The sequence below is a fragment of the Ailuropoda melanoleuca genome, chromosome 10 (genome assembly GCF_002007445.2).
Source record: "Ailuropoda melanoleuca isolate Jingjing chromosome 10, ASM200744v2, whole genome shotgun sequence".
NCBI lineage: Eukaryota > Metazoa > Chordata > Mammalia > Carnivora > Ursidae > Ailuropoda > Ailuropoda melanoleuca.
Window position 1 is genome coordinate 77,953,761 of NC_048227.1, and position 20,331 is coordinate 77,974,091.

At 38.8% G+C, this 20,331-nt stretch overlaps 1 protein-coding gene across 4 annotated transcripts in view; it reads left to right on the plus strand.

Annotated features, from left to right (window-relative positions):
- The window catches only part of AKAP7 (A-kinase anchoring protein 7), a 150,788-nt gene that overhangs the window by 55,248 nt on the left and 75,209 nt on the right, over window positions 1-20,331 (plus strand). For all 4 annotated transcript variants that reach the window (XM_034669153.1, XM_034669152.1, XM_034669154.1 and 1 more), the window contains exon 6: window positions 6,576-6,688. In XM_034669153.1, coding sequence (XP_034525044.1) covers window positions 6,576-6,688 — 113 coding nt within the window. The remainder of the gene's footprint in view (window positions 1-6,575; window positions 6,689-20,331) is intronic.

The window sequence follows — 20,331 nt, forward strand, 5'->3', positions numbered from 1 at the left end:
TTCCACAGTTTGCTTTGGTGCTAGGAACATGATCTTGCTTTGGTCTAGACTTTGAATGGGAAGCTAGCCCCTTGAACAAAAAAGGACTGTGCAGAATTGTTCTGGGGCTAGGTTGTGTCATCAGTGTTGCTACCACCAGTGGAAGGCAGGTGGCAGCAGTTCTAGCCGTCTGTGTGCTTTGCATGGTCCCAGTGATGCCAGCAGGAGCAGGAGGTGGTGGCCGTGTCCCTGTTCTCCACCATAGCTTTGGACATCTGCTTGGCTTTCTAGCCTTCCAGCCTGGTCTTCTAATCCTCCCAGTGTTCTTTTTTTTTTTTTTTTTTTTTTTTAAGATTTATTTTTTTGAGAGAGAGAGAGCATGAATGGGAGGGGCAGAGGGAGAGAGAGAATCTCAAGCTGACTCCAAGCTGAGCATAGAGCCCAATGTAGGGTTTGGTTCCATGACCCTGAGATCAGGACCTGAGCTGAAAGCCAGTCGGGTGCTCAACCGACTGTGCCACCCAGGCGTCCCCTTGTATTCTTATACATTTCTTCCCTGCTGAACTCAGCCAAAGTTGCCATTTGTTGTTTGTAACTAAGAACAGTGTTGATTTGTTTTTGTTTTTGTTTTTTTCATCTTAAGGGTCCATTGCTTGACTTTCTTTATTATTATAGAAGAGAGAGGAAAAATCATTTGCTGCTAATGACTAGGAGTGAAGGGTTTTAGGACATGCCCCAAATTTATAAATGGTGATCAAATTGTCACATTTAGCACATATTAGCATTTAGTAGATATTATGAAAGTAAAATAACAAACTAAGGTTTTGAAAATGTGGGGATAATATTTTGAGATACTGTTTTTCTCCTTCTATTTCTTATATCCTTTGTTGTGTGCCTAGCCGCCTCCTGGACAGTGGCACCCATGTTCTCAGAAGAGGGAGAATATAACAAGAAAAATAGAGAAAAGGCTTTGGGATTTCAACACCTAAGCATAATGATAAATTTTTCCTTCTTTGATGTTAGGAAAGATTCCCAGGGTCAGGCAAAGAAGAGAGCTAGAGGCCAAGGTAGAGTATGCGTTCTTGCCCCTCCATCAACCCCTGAACAGAACAGGAGAAACTCATATCAGTACAAGAGCACAATGACCCTGTGCCTTGCTCCTGGGGCGTGTTCATAGAGCCAGCGAGCCAGAATTCCCTATGCTTCCAGAGCAGCAGTGGAGGTGAAGTGAGGGTGGTATTGTGTGATGGGTGACCTTAGGGGGTTCTGACCCTTTCCACCTCGGCCCTGAGAAATTCTGTTATTTTTGCGTGCTCAAGAGTAGCAAGAAAGTGGTAAAGGGCCTCAGATAGGTCCAGCGAGGTCCTGCTTGCCCTGGTATGGTGTGGTGATCAATAGAATGAAATCTTGCATACCTAGGAAGGCACAGAAGTTGCAGAGTCATTACATATGGGAAAGAGGGAGGGTCCAGCTACAAAAACCAAGCACGGTGCATGTCTAAGGAGATGCCAGATGGTGACCCAAGAGCCAGGCTCTACACCCCCATCTAAACCGCTGGGGCACCCCATTAGCTACCTTCCCTTCAATTAAAATATGGTCCTAGGGCAAGAGGGGAGCGCTTTGAATTGCCTGAGATTAAATTTCTTCCACCAGGAAGAAATGTATATTCTAGCTGAAATATAGATGAATCAAGAAAGTTATACTCTCACACATAAATTTCCCTTGCTTAAAACCCCCAGAATTCCCCACAATACTGATGATAAATCTGAAGGTTTTACCATGCCCCATAATATTCTTGCCTACTTCTCTAAACCCATTCTTACCTCTTCCCCAAATCCTGACTCACCCGGCTCTAGGTATCCTGTCCTTTTTACTGTTTCTGCACCTACTAAACATTCTTCGTAAGTTCTTCCTTCTGCCTCGAGTACTGTTCTCCTCAGTCATGTAGCTTCTCAGATGTTTCCTCTTCAGAGCAGGATTCTCAGACCTCCATGTCTAACATAGCAACCCCTTTTCTTTCACCTCACTTTATATATCCTTAACATGCTTTATGTTTCTTCACATCACTGATCAATACCCGACAACATATTTATGTCTTTGTTTGTGGCACCCAGCCTGTGTGGACGTTCCCGGAGGGCAGGGGATTTGTTTCGTGCATTGCCATCGTTCCCCCACCTAGAACAGTACCTGACAATAGTAGGATGTCATTCATTGCTGAATGAAGGAGTGAATGACCAGATTTGAGTCTGTCAACTGCAGCTCCTAAGTGCTGTACAAGTTTTAAAATAACCTAACCAAATTTTACCTTTTATTTAAGGACTTTTCTTAGAGGGGCGCCTGGGTGGCTCAGTTTGTTAAGCGTCTGCCTTCAGCTCAGGCCGTAATCTCAGGGTCCTGGGATCGAGCCCGAGCATCAGGCCCCCTGTTCAGTGGGGAGTCTGCATCTCTCTCTCCCTCTACCATTCCCCCACTCACAGGCTCTCTTTCTCTCAAATAAATGAATAAATCTTAAAAAAAAATAAGAGGGGAGAAAGAAGATTTTAGATTCTTCTTTTTTTTTTAAGTTTATTTATTTATTTTAGTAATCTCTATACCCAGCGTGGGACTTGAACTCATGACCCTGAGATCAAGAGTTTCATGCTCTTCCACTTGAGTCAGCGAGCCCCCCCCAAGAATTTAGATTCTTCCTGTAGGAGGCAGCATGAACATTGTAGTCAGTTAGGTTTAAGTTCAAATTCTCTCCTCACCACAACTTGGCTCAGTGATCTTTGAGTAAGCTGTTAACATTTCAGAGCCTCAGTTTCTTAATTTTTAAAAATGGGAATACTAACCTACCTCTTATGGTTATCTGAAGGAGTAGATGGTCAAGCATACATAAAACACCTCGCACAAAGGTGTGATGTTCAATTCAAATTCAACAGGTACAATTGAACACCCACAGATGCTAAGCGTGTGCTCCAGACACCGTGGGTACTGAGCTGATTAACTCCCCAGCTCTGCTCCGGGAGCTCCTCTCCTGGGAGGGCAGGTCCTCTTCCCTGCTTTTTATCCTTCATGCCAGCCAGCGTACCAGATAGCACTGATGGGACCAATAATTATGCCGTTGGTAAAAAGAATGCATCCATTTGGATTTTCTCTTGTGCAGGTATTTCTGTTTTGAAACTCTGCTTTTCTCTATTATTTTATTACTTTCATATGGACCAGTCATTACAGCAAACCCTTCTTTTTCTCAGAAAGGATAATATTGTATATTTGTTTTGTTCACTCCCACATCTTTTTTACTTTGGGTTCCCATTAAAAAAAACTGAAGACTTACACTAGTAAAAAATAGTCAGACTGCATGGAAATATACTCGATTTTGTTTTCATCCAGGTATTTCTGGTTATAATTCTATGTATCATTAGTAATTTCCAGATTCCAACAGAATTGGTGGTTAAAACTAAAGCATTCTTATGACTCTAGTATTTAGTATTGTATTAAAAACATCTTTTATTTTTTAGGACACATTTTCTGGAAATATTAGATAATCTCCCACTAGGTTAATGATTTTTGATTGTTAGAAAAATTAAAGTATATTTAACATAGAAAAGAAACAAATGAATTTAAAAGGAACAGTTTTTCACTTAACATTTGGATTGGATGTGGTTTTCTTTGAGATTTGAAGACATTTTTTGACTTATGTTTCACCAGTTTCTATTTTTTAATGGACATTATTGGCAGGATTATTGGTACTAAAGGGGTCCTCTCTATGTGTTTTTTGGCCATTGATTTTTTCTAACTTTGTTTTTTGGGTAAATGTTGGAATCCTTTTAGAAAATGAAAAGCTACTTAGAAGCTCAAGTGTAGAACAGGGGGGCTTCTCTGCCCAAAAGCAGTGTGTGTGTGTGGACATGGTGGAAGGTGCCTTACTCTTCCTGATTTAGTTGCTGAAGCAGCTTTGGTGCCCTTCACTGACCCTGGGTTAAGTTGGGGTTTTAGTCAGCTTGAAACATGATCAGAGTAGAAGTGATGGCATCTGGATTCCAGTTCCTTCTTTACTACTAACAAGGAGGGTGACTTTGAGCATCAACTTCTTATGTTTCAGTTTTCTTATCTTTAAAATTAACTTAGGTATTAGCCTTACCTGATTTTGAGGTAGAAAGAACAAATGTGAAGTTGTTTACCAAAGATCTTTGAAAAGTATGAATTTTTCATATATATAACAAATAATTCTATTTGTGCATTCTAGTATGATGCTCATGCACTTGTGACAATATATTGTTCATGTATAGTCGGTTATTGTGCTTATTTAATTTTTTAAACTTTTTTTCTTCAGAAGTAATACAGGCTCATTGTAACCACCCAAACAATATACAGATGTATAGAGAAAATGTCGCTAGTCTCCTCTATTTATATTCAGTGTCAACCCTCATCCTAAAGCATTTTATACCATTTTTATGCTAATAAAACATAAATATAGAGAATTTATCTTCTTTAAATAAACCATGGAATCATATTATTGATATATTAATCATGCAACTTACCTGTTTTTGCTTAATAGATCATGGGCATCTCTTCAGGTCAATATGTGTAGCTCTGATTCTCTTTTTCTTGTGATAGTCCTTAGTATGCCAAATGGTAATTTAATGACCATTTCTTTATTGATAAGGGTATTTCTACTTTGTGTGAATTCAAACATTGCTAAATATCTTCTATATAGAATTTTATATGCTGATAATTTTATTTTTGTGTATTTTCCTAGAATTGAATTTGCTGGTTCACATACTTGTGCAGTTTAAATTTTAAAAATTATTGCCTAGATTATTTTCTGCTGTGGTTGTGGCAACTCTCATTCCCCAACAGGCATTATTTTTTCAAATATTTCCTCTGTCTTCCTCTTGCCTCTTTTTTAGGGACTTCACTTATACATATATTAGATAACTTGTAGTTACCCCACACTTACCAATGTTCCATCTTTTCTTTTCTTTTTTCTTCTCATCTCGCCTCTTCTCATTTCTTCTCTGGCCTTTTCTTTTCTTTTCCCTACCTCTCCTCTCCTCTCTTCTCCCCTCCCTTCTCCTTCCCTCCCCACCTTTCCTTTCTTTCTCCCTCCCTCCTTTTCTTTCTTTCTTTCTTTCTTTCTTTCTTTCTTTCTTTCTTTCTTTTCTTTCTTTCTTTCTTTCTTTTTCTTTCTTTCTTTCTTTCTTCTCTCTGTATTTTATTTTGAATGGTTTCTATTGCTATGTCTTCAAGTCCACTAATTTTTTGCTCTACAATGTCTAATCTGTTATTAATTTATCCAGTTTATTTTTCTCTAGACATTGCAATTTTCATCTCTATAAATTTGATTTGGGTCTTTTTTATATCTTGCATGTCTATTTTTTGAATATAAAGAATACAGTCATAATAACTATTTTGATTCTCTTATATTCTAACTCTAACATTTGTGTCACTTCTGGGTCTCTTTGGTGAATTGATTTATCTTTTCATTGTGAGTCACATTTTCCTGTTCGTTTGCATGCCTGGACATTTTTGATTAGATGCCAGGCATTGTGAAGTCTGCTTTGATGGGTCTGGATAGTTTTATATGCCTATAAATATTCTTGGGCTTTGTTCTGGGATACAGTCAAGTTACTTGGAAAGAGTTTTTTTTTTTCCTTTTGGATCTTGCTTCTAAGATTTTTTAGATGGGACTAGAACAATACCAGTTCAAAGCTAATTTTTCCCCACTGCTGAGGTAAGACCTTTCTGTTCATTCTACCCAGTTTCCCACAAATCTCGAGGTTTTTCTAGTCTGACTTATGGGAACAGACAATTCTCCTGCTCCTGTATGAGCACTGGGCACCATTCCCTCTTGAATGTGTTTCCCCATCTTCAGGTAGTTTGCTAACATATATGTGCTGGTCTATACTCAGCTGAATACTCTAGGACAACCCTTTGCAGATCTGTAGGATTTTCTCTCTGTGCAGGTCTCACTTTTCTAGGACTCTTTCCTGTGAGCTGTAGATACCTTTGCCTCTCCTACTTTCAGCTCTTTTTACTCTTTTTACTGAGCTCCACCTGTTCAGGGGCCTAGACAGCCCAGGATGAAAGTTGGGCAATCGAAGGGCTCACCTTGTTTGTTTCACATCTCTAAAGGATCACTGATCTTCATTACCTGATAAGTAGAGTGTCTTACAAACCATCATTCTATATACTTTGTCCTTTCATTGTTTCAGATAGGAGGGTAAATCTGATTTCTGTTATTCCATCTTGGTGAGAAGTAGAAGTTTTAGATATTATGGGTTACAGATAAACTAGTCCTTTTTTTATGCTTATGGGCACCACTATGATATTCAGTGAAAATCAGCATCACATCAGACAAATGGTTATTTCATTTATTAAATGTTTCCTTTTCAATTTGTTGTTTTTGTGTGCTTAAAGTTTGAAATCTCTGCAGATTTAATAATATGTTGTCCTATACATTGTGGTTTTATTCTCTCTTAGAAAATAATATCTCATGCAGGTATATAAAGTAATCTTCATTATAAAATAATTTGTTATTTTTTGAATTGCCATGTTTATAATAAAAGATAGCCATGTGTTACAGTAGCATTTCTGTGTTTTTATTTCTTTAGAGGCTGCAAAAAGGACATTTCAAGAAAAGGGCATCTTGGCGGGAGAAAACGGGAGTTTTAAGCCTCATTTGACTTTTATGAAATTGTCCAAAGCACCACGGCTCCGGAAGAAGGTGAGTGAACATTTTTCTTGAAAGCCTTGTGTTACCAGCTACGCCAGCCTTATTACTAAGCATGCTCAGGGCATGAGCAACATTTGTAGTGGTTCTTGACACCCTACTGCTCTGGGTGCTGGGATTCCAAGTCAGTTTGTTTCCCACACTGCCCGGGATGCTAGAGTTGGCTTGTGAGACTCCCCGCTGGCTCTTCCAGCTGCGCCCTCCTTTGCCACTGTGGCTCTTCTGATCCTCTGCCGACAGGTAGCTGCGTACTCGAACCAGCATTTCCCGCTGCTGCTTCTGTTGCCACATCCGCTTTCTCCCTTGAAGAGCATCGAGGCAGGGGTCCCATTTTATTGCTTTTTTGCTTCTGGTTGTTTGCAGCCTGCTGCCCTCCAAGCTTCCTCCTCTGGCCTGCATACCCTGGTGCTGCTCACTGGCACTGGGTTCTGCATGGTGGAACGAGCTTCTTTATCCCCGTTTATGCAGCTCTTTCAAGATTTCCAGAAGACGACCTTGTGCTTTTAGCAGTCGTCTCCACTGAGGGCTTGGAACAGGTGTTCCATGGACTGGGCAAGAGGGTAACTGAGGAGCCCCGATCCCCCACTGTTACTTGAAAGTACTTCTCCCTGAGGATGGGGAGAGGTGACATGAACTGAGGGATATGTCTCTTGACCTCCCATATCTCTGGGTGACTTTCTGCCTTCCCAGGCCACCCCCTCCTCCCTCAGTTTGGAGTAACTTCTGTTTTTCTTCTGGATTCATGAGCTTTTCTCCTGGAATCCTAAGGGCACCCATCATTGTTTTTCCCATTTCAGCCTAGGGAGCTTCTCATGCAAATTTAGCCATCTGCTGACCTGCTCTGATATACCAGAGTTTTGGAGATGGGCATGCAGATTAATATTTGTTCCTGCTCGCCATGACCCCTTGCTGCAGTTAAGACTGATTTGCAGCTCTATAAAGGAAGGTCATGTTTATTAGTAAGTAGATCTCTTTTCTCAATTGGGCACATACTGTATTTAATGTCTCTGTGCATAGAAAGTCTTTTTGATCTTTTAAAACATGGGTTTGGGTGATTGGCCATCCTGTGGTGGTGAGTTTTCTACAAACTATTGTGAATACCTTTTCAAAAAGGTATCTTGCATGTTTTTTTTTTTTCTTTTGATAACTATGCCCCACATTCAATAATAACTAAATCAGGTACCATTCCTGAATATTTAGATAAAAATAATTTGTGGAAATAATAGATTTTGAAATCTGGAATAACAGCTGACAAAACTTGCAGACTGACAGTTTACTTCTTTACTCGTTATTTTTCTTGTTTTGCTTTCAAATGGATTGTCCTCTTCCCAGTGATTTCAAACTTAATCACAGAATGACAAATCAGTGGTGAAGGTAATATCCACATTTCAAAGTGTTTCTTTGTCTGTACAGTATTAATTTTTACTTGAGAGCACACAAGGACATTTATCAAAGGAGTGTTTAAACTACTCTAGAATCTGAATTTTAACATTTCAGACTAAATTTAAATGATTCCTTGGCAGTTAATTCCCAGAATCTGCTCCCTTATTTTGTAGAGCAGGGATGTGAGACTTAGAAATGTGAAGTGGCTGACATGAGAGCCCATTCTTCCCACTGCAGAGCCCTTTGTAGAATACACCTTATCCCTTTCCCATGCCCAGATTCTCTCCCACTGGCCATGTCCAGTTTATCCAAATTGATTTCGTCGTCATGTGAGGAGCTCCCTGGCCCAAACTGTATTAATTCAACAAATATATAGTGTGTGCTTAATATGTGCCAGATGTGGGCTGCTGGCCCCAGAGTTATGATCAAAATAGAAACAGTCCCTGCCTGAATGGTGTAGAAAATCTAAATCAGATTGTATTTTGTTTAGATTAGAAAGCGCAATCTTTAGAAAATGAAGTATGACCTCACTGCCTTTCAGAAAGCCAAATGAGAATTTTTTCTTTTCAGTAATGGAATGACTCTGTTTCTATGTACTACTATGCCCTCCAGTGTTTCTGAACGCCTAAGAAGGTATATTGTAAACTTTGGGATCCATGCGTCAACACCGAAGCTGCAGATTTCCACATCTAGCTTCAGATCTGGAGTTGTACCTAGAGATCGTGACTTTTGATATTCGATCAGAGCCTCAGGTGCTTCTGACCCAGATTCTCTGTCTGACCCAGACTACTGTAGTCTATTCAGAGACTTGCAGGTTTAAGTAAATAGCCAACATTTTCTTTATCCAGCAAGTCATTTGTTACACTGTAAAAGCGAAAGCCAGTATGCAAAGGTAGCATGCATAAAAGTGCATTTTTATTATGCTTTGTGGTTTGGAATACAGATTATTTGAAAATTTGTGGCTCTTCAGTCTCTTTCTTCTTAACTTTTTACCTTTCCAACTATCCTCCTTTCTCAGCACTAATTCTCTACTGGGGTTTTATTTGGGTTCACTCATTTGTAAGGGAGTGGACATGGATAAAATCCGTAGTGGTGTGTATTGCTACTGTTCAGTGTTGTTTAGATTGATAACAAAATAAAAGGAGAGAGAGGTAGGAAGTAATAGGTTTTTATCATTCTAGCGTTAAAAGTTTGTCTTATCTCAAGTACTTTATTTTAAAAGTGATTTTTATTATAAAAGTGTTAGGTGAATATTTGGTCATTGTAAACAGACCAAATAGATGCAAACCTATAGAGTGAAATATACAATATTCGTTCAGCAGCACCCTACCGCCCCCTTCTTCCCAATGTAATTTCTTTGTCTGTAGGTTACCACTACTAGTATATTCTCCTGACTTTTTCCTGTATGCTAAAAATATTCATAGGTGCAAATACCTGCATATAGTTTCCTTAAAACAGAAATAAATATACATTATTTTGACTTTCATAATTTATTCTCCCCTTGATGAATAATTACATTAATTTATGTTTCTTTGCTAGTACAAACAATGCTGCAGTGAGCATCTGTGTTCATTTTTCTTTGGGCAAACATACCAGTATTTCAAGGAACCCATTTCTTGAAATGGAGTGTCAAGGTCAAAGGGTATTACACATTTTAACTTTCCGAAAACACCACAAATTGCCTTTTAAAATAATGGCTTCAGTTTATACTTCCAACCACATCGTATTAGAGGAACATTTGGTAGGATAAGCTTGAAGAAGGACCATCAAAGATTATGAATGGTGGCTTGGTATGGCTCTCTGTGTTGTGAATTAAGCAATTTCCATAAAAAAGTTAAAATATTCATATTCTTTAAGAGGTTCATGCTGCTGGAATTATCCTAGACAAATAATTTTTTTATTGAGATAAAATTGACCTATAACATGGTGTAAGTTTCAGGTTACAACATAATGATTTAATATATGAATATATTGCAAAATGATTACCATAATAAGGTTAGTTAACACATACATCACCTCATATAGTTACACCTTTTTTTTGTTGTTATGAGAACTTTTATTTATTTATTTTTATAATAATTTTTTATCTTATTATGTTAGTCACCATACAGTACATCCCTAGTTTTTGATGTAAAGTTCCATGATTCATTACTTGCGTTTAACACCCAGTGCACCATGCAATATGTGCCCTCCTTAATACCCATCACCAGCCTATCCCATTCCCCCAGCCCCCTCCCCTCTGAAGCCCTCAATTTGTTTCCCAGAGTCCACAGTCTCTCATGGTTGTTGTGAGAACTTTTAAAACCTACTCTTAGTAACTTTCAAATATGTAATATAGTATATATATTTTTTACAATATAGTATTTTTAACTATTATCACCATGTTGTATATTATATCCCCAGGACTTATTTATTTTATAACTAAGAAATAATTTTAAAGAAGAAATTCTTTATGTATAAAGATGTTTACTAAAGCGCTATCTATAATAGAGGAAAAATTAGAAATAACTTCCATTACAATGAGGGAATATTTAAGTCAGTTATGATAATCATTTCAATGATTTAAGAAGCTATTAAAAAGATACTTATAAGAACTGTGGAATAGCATAAAAATGTAAACCATAATTAAAGTTGTATAAAGATAGTTTCCTTGGGTTTGCCTTCAACACAGCTTAATGTACTTCCTTGTATTTTGGAGGTAAAAAGTAAGTTCCCACAATTTGCTCTTTTAGCCCTTAATTCTCTGGTAGAGCAGTGAATGCAGCTAACCTTAATGTCACCTGGAATAAAGTAAATTCCCCTTGACACAGGATTTCTCTCCTGGTTGGTTGAGAGTTTGCTTAGGTTCTGAGAAAGAGTGGAGCCTTAGGGGGCTGATCAGAGAAATGGTGATGGGCAAGTTAGATGTCTCATGAGATGGGTAAAGGGAAGCCACGAGATACAGAAAACTTGAAGGTTTTCCTTTATCTTGAGGAGCGTTCTTTGAGTTTCTGGTGTGGATGGGTGGTGCATAGTTAAAGTATCTAGAAAAGAGCTAATGATATCTCCCACTAAGATGCTCTGTTTTGAAGGTTGGTGTCCTCTTTATATTTCAGTTTGACCTGCTAGAAGGCCAACCGGAAATCATTTTTTGTAGAGAGTGAATAGATACTGGTGGTACTGTTGTCAGGGTAGATGTGACAATTAGTAGTACAAAGGGGTGTTCTAGGTAGAGAAGTGCTCTGGATCATTATGGACCAGTTCTGAGAGGGTTAAGATGATCCATTCATGATTATCTACAAGAGCTGTAACCAATTATTCTGTAATGGTACCTCAGCTGGGTTTTTTTGTTTGTTTTTTTGTTTTTTTTTTGCCATATTATCAGTTATTTTTTATGGTCTAAAAAGCTGTTCCATGCCAGGGTAAAAAAAAAAAATTCAAAGTTGGAGCCATAATTGGTCTGTTCATGAAGGTAAAATATCTCCTTGACATAGAAGATGTGGACAGATGTCTGGTGCAGGGGATGCATGTTTACCACCACTGGAAAGGTCATAAAGATCTCGTGTGAGGATTTCCCCGTGGTGTTGTGTTGGCTGTGGAAGTCCTTAGGCTTCTGGGGTGCCATCGTTTGGTAGGCTCCTATTTGTAAGTAACACCATTTAGTAGAATTCACCAAAAGCCTAGCGGGATAACCAAAAGTGCTATAGTTTGTGATCAGAATTTTGAAAATACAGAAACTCTTCTTCACATTTCTTGATACGGATCTCCCCCTGCTACAGCATGGTATTCTGGTTCCCACACTCAGAACCGGGTTCTCTACTGTAGATTCTGAGCAACTTCAGATTTTTCTTGGGATTATATATTTTTCTAACGCTAGGAGGCGTTTAGCCAATGTGTTTTGCATATTCTTAGTTGTATGAAATTCTAGTAGGGTATATTGCATAAGAGAATATTATTGAAAATAGTTATTGTGTATTTTAAAGCTAGTTGGATTATCATTGTGCTTTCAGAGTTGTAGTTTCTTTCATTAAATGAATGGAGCCTCAGAGAATCTTATTAAATTACCACGTGTCTGAAATAGTAACTAAAATTCAAGTTCTTTGTGTAGTTTTCTTGGAATATATTTGTTTTACGTTGTTACTCTACAACTTGTTTACCTCCGTGCTTTTTATACTGCCCCCTTTTTTTAGATACATTTTTCTCATCGAGTGACCTTGTACTTCTGTGATTTAACCATTGCAAAAACTGGTTGGTTAGAAGTGTGTGCTAACACTTGGTGGCAGAAGAAGACCAGTTTCAAATCAAACACGTATCTTTATGCAGACCTAGATTCCTTAAGAAATAAATGGGATCATTTCCTGGATAAAAGAGTTGTTTTTAAGCATTAATTATTTTCTGGCCTTTTAAAGATACCTGTCCTTATCTATGACTCTTTCAAATTGCTTATGTAGCACTAAACTATCAAAGCTATAGTTTATTGATTTGTACTTCCTTGTACCAGCTTTTCAGAGTTAGACAATGAGAGAACTTTAGAATGAAAGAAATGATCTCCTTTGAAACTGTTAGCTACTACTGTCACTTAGATGGGTTTGTTTTAAATGCAAGATTTGATATGCCCAAATCAGGGGTGGAGGAGTGGTTAATTGGACCTTAAGATGATGAGGCTGAGGGGAAGTAGGGAGGAGTCAGTCATCAGTAGAAATGGCAGTGGGAAGTGGAAAAGGAGAGCTTATGGAAGAAGGTAGTGTTCTGACAGTATAGTTAAGGGGAAAATGCAGTCTCTGAATTGTTTGGGGATTCAATATACAGGACGAAGATTGTAATGCAAAATTTCTACTCTAGGTTGGCCGAATCCCAACTTTCTCCTACATCCTTCCCCTGCCAGGACCCCCTGCTGCTGTCTTTCCTCACCTACTACCATTATTTACTCTTCTGTATTTAGCAAGTAGCACATTTTCTCAGGGATTTTTTTTAAAGATCTTATTTATTTATGTGAGAGAGAGAGAATGAGAGAGAGAGAGAGAGAGATCACAAGCAGGGAGGAGGGGCAGAGGGAGAAGCTGAGCAGGGAGCCCAGATGCAGGCCTCTATCCCAGGACGCTGGGATCATGACCTGAGCCGAAGGCAGACACTTAACTGACTGAGCCACCCAGATGCCCCTCAGGATTTTGTTAAATGGGCTCATATAAGTTAGCTGCCACTCACTTTCCTGGGTCTGCATGATAATGTGCCTTTTTATAAGCCATTTCAAAATTCAGGAATACTAGTTTAGTTTAGGAATAGAAGACTATTCCTTCTCAAGGAGGTCTCTATAATAAATTTGAAGGAGCATGAGTTTTCTTGTTTTAGCTTTGTTGTTCAGTGTTGGACATCTTATAACCTTTCTTAACCTTTGCTAACTCATAATTAAAGAAGGAGTTTAGTCTTACTGACTCTTGAGTCCTGTGCTATTCTGAAATACCTATAAGATAAGCATTTTGACCAAATAGGCGAATCTGGCTTCACATAGAGGGGTTTTTGGTGTTTTTTGTTTGTTTCGTTTTTTGTTTTTTTATTTTTTTATTTTTTATTTTTTATTTATTTATTTTTTTAAGATTTATTTATTTATTTATTTGACAGAGATAGAGACAGCCAGCGAGAGAGGGAACACAAGCGGGGGGAGTGGGAGAGAAAGAAGCAGGCTCATAGCAGAGGAGCCTGATGCGGGGCTCGATCCCATAACACAGGGATCACGCCCTGAGCCGAAGGCAGGTGCTTAACCGCTGTGCCACCCAGGGGCCCCATGTTTTTTTAAACCACAGATAGGTTTTCTTATATGCAGAAAGGAGGAAGGTCTTTAAGTATAGGAAGATGGTGGCAGCTTAGATTTGTATCTTTCCTTTCTCCTCCTGGAAACCATATAGAGCAATAGAGACAACGGGGAAAATATCACCAGCTGCATCTTTAGGGAAAGCAGGAGCTAGAGAAATCTGTAAAAAGCCGATGATGTGCAAGTCTGGCCAGAAGCAACGGGGACCAGCAGGACTTTCAGGAGAAGCTGCCTCAGGATGGGGAAGACTGTAGAGGGAGGAGCAGGCCTCTAGGTGACAGATCTCAGAAATGATCAGCAAATTTTCATTCCTAGAGGGTGAGGACTCTGAGTAAGAGGGTAGACAAAGTGTGAAAGGGGGCCCAGCACTAGCTTCCAAAGGGGAGGGAGTCCCTCCAGCAGCAGTGGAGGAGCTCAGGGCCGGAGGCGGAGAGGCCACGCCCGTATTCACAACAGTCCCTCCCTGTAGCAGCCGGGAGGAAGCCTTGAGCCCAAGAGCCTGCAAGACTGTCCTGCAGCTTCCTTCACCCCATGCCTGAAAGGGGGCCACTGTAGGGATCAGCAAGCCTTTATCCTTCCAGACAAACACTTGTCTCAAAATATCCTTGGAACAGGATAAAGCAGATTGCTTCAGTAACCTATTCCCGAATCTCCCAATGCCGAATGGACTTAATTCCTCATGATTTTTAGTTGTTTTCGAATTTCTTCATATGACCAGGTGCCCTTAGATCAAAGGCTAGAACGGAACTGGATTTTTCTTAATTGAAAATCAGTAAATAAACAAAACACAGCAACATATCTCTTTTCATTTTAATGGTTTTTTAAATAAAAAATTCAGTGTAATCTGCTCTGAGATGGCATAGTAATTTCTTCTGAGATATTCTAGGTGCCATTAGTCAACTGTGTCATCTGCTGTGTGTCAAAGAGTGCTATTTATAGCAAGTGACTTCACTTACATTTCTAATGCATTTTTCAACTTTATGCTGTTGTGTTGTCTCTTTCTCTTACATTGAAAAAAAAACCACACTGAGTTTGCAATTATTTAGCCGTTGAAAATGATGCCTACACAGGTACAACGAATGTTCATTTGAAACCCTTTACTACTTTATACATCTTTAACATTGAAATATATGGGAAATTATAGACAGAAAGCTGAATTATTTAAGCGAGGATGCTGGGAATTCACTATTGTCAGAGTAATAAATGATGCCTAATTGACCCTAATTCTGTTAGAGATTTTTGAAAATTTCGAAAACTCTAGAAGAAATGACATAGTCAACCTCATTTTAAGACCGTGCAAAGTGGAATGGAGATTTAAAGCAAGTATTTTCATTAGCACGTCTTGGAATTTTTCTCTCGGCTTTTTCCTGAGGGTTTGACTTGAGGCAAGGATTCTGGGATCAAGAGAATGTTAGTATTGGGTTAAATCAAATTAATCTGATTCTTTATTCCGGCACTTCCTAGGAATTTTGAACTGCTAATATTTATCATGACTCTCAAGAGCTTACAGCAACAAAGATTTATTTTTTGCTCATAGATGTGGGTCAGGTGTGGCTCTGCTCCGCATTGTCTTTACTGAAGACCTAGGCTGAGCGGCCTCCATGTAGGACCGTGCTGGTCTTTTGGCAGAAGGAAAAGGGAGACGGCAAATCCCAAGCTGATTCTTAAAGCTCAGAAATGAGTCACATCATTCCTGCTCACATCTTATTGGGTAAAGCAAGTCACATGGTCCCTTCTGAATTCAACACAACAGAATGTGTAATGTACTTGCAGGAGGGGACACTGCAGGGAGGGGTAATGAATATTTTGGACATTTAGTCCAGCTCAGCATCATTTCCCAGGTGTATTTGACTTGCAAGTCCTTTTTTCATTGACCATCTTGTAGCACTAGTGTTTGGCAGAACATGGTTTAGGAAATGTTGATCTTGGTAATTCAGGCCTAAATGATATTTTTGCTTCAAACATCCAGATTCAGTGGACATTTTTACTTATTTTCTAATATTTGTATCCACAGACAAAATTCTGACCAGTTTTACAATTGGTATTAAAATATGCAATAACAAAGTATTCCAGGTAATTAGAATTACATGGGTTTGGCTTAACTATATTAAAATATAAATGTTCTATCTCAACTATTACCATTAGTGTTGATAAAATTTTTTTCTTAAGTCTTTTGTAGACATTTTGAAACCTCTATTAATTTCATTTTCCTAGTTAAGGATAGAATGGAGCATAATGATCTTGTATGAAACTGGTAAGGCCCACAGTGGATCGATTTTGGTTAAAGGCCAAATAGAACACATGATGCAGGAAATGTAAACTTTATTCCAAAATAATGTTGACACTGAATTATTTAGTTTATTTATAGTAGCTAATTTCTTAACCCACTTGACTAGTCACATAAAAGCAAACCAGCCAGTAGTATTAGGATGGTGGTAAGATTTTCTCCACCACTGGAGACTGGTCAACCACCTCTTGTTAATTTTAATTCATTGCATAAGAAAAGATGATAAAGCTGTTTTGTTTTGTTTTGTTTTTTTCTTGAGAGCCCCAGTTAGATTTGAGGGGAAATTAAGGTTGCAATCCAAAACTGTACTAGTTTACATTGGAATTATACTTCTGTCCTAAATATGAGCTGATTTCTTTTGTCCATTCATTAGAATATTATTCTCTCAAGGAGAGGTACCTTAAAAACAGAGTAATACTAGTTTGAATTACTAAGTTGCTCAGTTCTCTTTCTCTTACTCCAATAAGTTTGAGAAAAAAATGTTATTGGCCTCTTTGCCAGGGCCAAACTTCACGTTATGTGTGATTGAAGACCTAACAAAACTTTCTCATATCACCTAAGGGACTAGCTACTCATGACAACAGGAGCTCCAGCTTGGTTCCTACAGTAAGGGTTCTTTCTCTAAAACCTACCTGATGGCACCATTTTTAATTGTTGCCAAAACTGATACCATTTGGAGACCCATCTTTAAGGCCTTCCAAGTGTAACTGTGGCTGGACACTGCCCTCAAGCTGATGACCAGTGTAGACTTCCTTCTTAAGCTACTGCCTTCCCCACAGCTGAAGTTGATGATAGTAATTTGTTACATAACTTTATTTGGACCAGGACATTTCTTGCACCGTAGTTTCTTGTTTGGTCTCCAGCACTACTGTGAGATCTTACCAAGCCATTGCCTGGGAGAATGTTCTGTATGACACCCTCTGGTGGTCTGCACCTTCAGCCACATCCCTCCCTATGCATACACATTGCACTGTTCGGGATTTGGTCCTCTTGGATTTTACTTCTCACCCTCCCTGACCTCCTGTGATAATCAGAGGATGGTAGACAGAGAACGTTGTACTCTTGGACTTCCAGCACAAACATCTCCAGAACTTAATTCAGTGGAACTGAGTGTGTGTCTAGGGGAAGTGGTCACATGGGAATAAACTGAATAGATATGGAAATCATGTCACATAGTTGTCTCAGGGATTTGTAACTGTCCATGATACATATCCCTACCGGCAGGTGCCAAAATTTTAATCCATGTTGGCAGGGATATGTGTGATGGAAAGGGGTATATATGTGATAGGTACCGTGGATATGGGGGAATGGTGTCAGGTGTGGCCAGTCTAGCTTTCCTGAGGCCCAGCCCACCATGATGGCACAGACCAGATATAGCCAAAGAATATACCAGTGTATATAATTTTTTGCATCCCATTATCCTAAGATGCAAATCCCTTCTTGTTAATTTTTCCATCAATTTTTTCCTATGAAACCCACTGCTTATTTTACTAGTCTAGCATTATTTCTCAAAATTTTGAAAAGATACTTAATTTAAAAAATTTCTAAAAGAGAAACTTGTGTGAAAATTTCTGGTTAGTCTAGTATCTTTATCTCTGTACTTTTTTTGAAGCAATATGTAATCTCATATTCATAGATACATACTGACAGTGAGTCTATTAGGGAAAGTATGTAATCCCTGTAATTCTATATTTCAAAAGGATACCACAGGGAGATTTTGCATTAAATGTGATTAAGTTTGAAATGAGGACAAAAGAAAGATTCCAGTTGTATATTATATATAAAATCATTTTGCACAGCAACGTGTATCATATTAAGAAAGGAAATCGTTGGATACATTTCTTGCTTTTGCCTGGAGAGAAATACTAATTTTGAAATTGGTTTAAGAGGTACACATGATTCCCAGGTTATATATTTAGTGACTGTTTCATATGAAACTAATTTTTTTCTACCAAGTTCTCTTTTATCTAATATGATATTCAGGGAATGTTTCCAGTCAAATATAGTGAAAAGTCTTGTATCATTGAGCACCTTTCGACTTTGTTCCATTTCCTGACCTATAGCACATTCAGTGTACATCTTAGTGTTACTATTTCTTTCCTGCTCTTTCACTCAGTTCTTGACACCTTCCCTTTTTGGGGCACCTTCCTCTGGTAGGTAGGGACTTCCGTCCTAAGTAGTGTGCACAGAATAGGCCTGGACAAGTGAAGTATAGCGCTCTATTGAGAATGATGCGGGAGGCAGGAGGAAGGAAGAATAGAATGTTCATGAGAAGAAAACCAAGGAAATTGATTAATTCATAAGATAGTGGGAAAAGAAGCAAGTCCTAGATGCATAGGAGTATGGTGAGCTACAAAAACATTTTAGGTCTTTCTTAACATTAGAGGGCTACAGTTAGTGATGTCTGTGCATGCATTAAACTGTTTTGTCAAATATACAGCCCCCTTCTACACTGTCTAGGTATTTAACTCTCATTTGGATCCTATCTGAGACTATGGTTAGGTCTGAAGTTCTGTCTATAGACAGTCTAACCAATTTGGGTGAATGGTTTTGACCTCTAGGCTATAAAATCAGAACACGCTCAACCACAATATAAGTATGTTGCAGTATATAAGCCAGTGTTAGAGACAAATTAGAATTGTTAGGAGTTTTCTGAGTAATTTTTTTACTCTCCTGTTTGTTGAGACCCTCAGAATTTTTTACACCAATGGCTTGCTGTCATTACTTCATGTTGGGAACTATTGATTAGAAGGGAAAGGTATTGATTGAAGGAGAACATTTAAGATTAAGTTGTCAGTGAAGAGAGTTTGGTAGAAAACTGTTGGTGGGAATGCAAACTGGCGCAGCCACTCTGGAAAACAGTATGGAGGTTCCTCAAAAAGTTAAACATAGAGCTACCCTGCAACCCAGCAATTGCACTACTAGGTATTTATCCAAAGGATACAAACATAGTGATTCGAAGGGGCACATGCACCCCAATGTTTACAGCAGCAGTGTCCACAGTAGCCAAAATATGGAAAGAGCTCAGATGTCCATTGACAGATGAATGGATAAAGAAGATGTGGTGTGTGTGTGTGTGTGTGTGTGTGTGTGTGTGTGTTTGTGTGTTGGAATATTACTCAGCCATCAAAAAATTGAAATCTTACCATTTGCAACGATGTGGATGGAACCAGAGGGTATTAGGCTAAGTGAAATAAATCAATCAGAGAAAGACAAATTTCATATGATTTCACTCATATATGGAATTTAAGAAACAAAACAGGTGAACATAAGGGAAGGGAGGGAAAAATAAAATAAGACGAGATCGGAGAGGGAGACAAACCATAAGAGACTCTTAACTCTAGGAAACAAACAGGGTTGCTGGAGGGGAGGTGGGTGGGGGGAATGGGGTAACTGTGTGATGGGCATTAAGGAGGGCACGTGATGTAATGAGCATCGGTGTTTTATGGAACTGATGAATCACTAAACTCTACCTCTGAAACTAATGCACTAGATGTTAATTAATTGATTTAAAAAAAGTTGTGAGGGCATAGACCACATATGGTGAGAAATTTTGAGGAGGGGGATATTTTATGTTTTATCTTTAGTTTATAGAAATAAATGGCTAAGTTGGTGAGTTCAGGAGAAGATGTTATTTGTTCGAAACAGCAAAATATTCAGAAAACAGATGTGACGGGGAGGAGCAGGGTGCAGCGTGTTTACATCTGAATGACCACAAGACTGGTGAGCCAAGCACACAGCTGGGGTTGGATCGAGGGGGATTGAGAGTCCAGCTGAGACTGAGCTGTATAGGAAGCAGTCTCGGACGCCTCCTTTGCGAGATTCTTTCTTTGTTTCAATGTAATGAGAAAAGCCACAGGCGAATACGATAGTTACATGGCCAAACAATGTATGCTCTCTCATGCTATCCTCAAGAAGGCTTGAGGAGGAACTGAGAAGAGGTTTGCTAAGTAGACAAAGAATGAGCCCATGTAATTTTCCAGGGAGCTGGTGACCTTGAGGATGTCCTGGGTCCTATCAAACTGTTACCTCTTTGGTTAATATGTCATTAGAATAAATGAACTAAATGTGGATTCTTCTTCTGTTCTCTCTGATGCCAGCACCTTGGGCAAAGAAAGTCCAGGAAGCAATACAGCATATTCTTTTGGTGATTCTCTGAGGTGGCTTGCGCCACTAGGA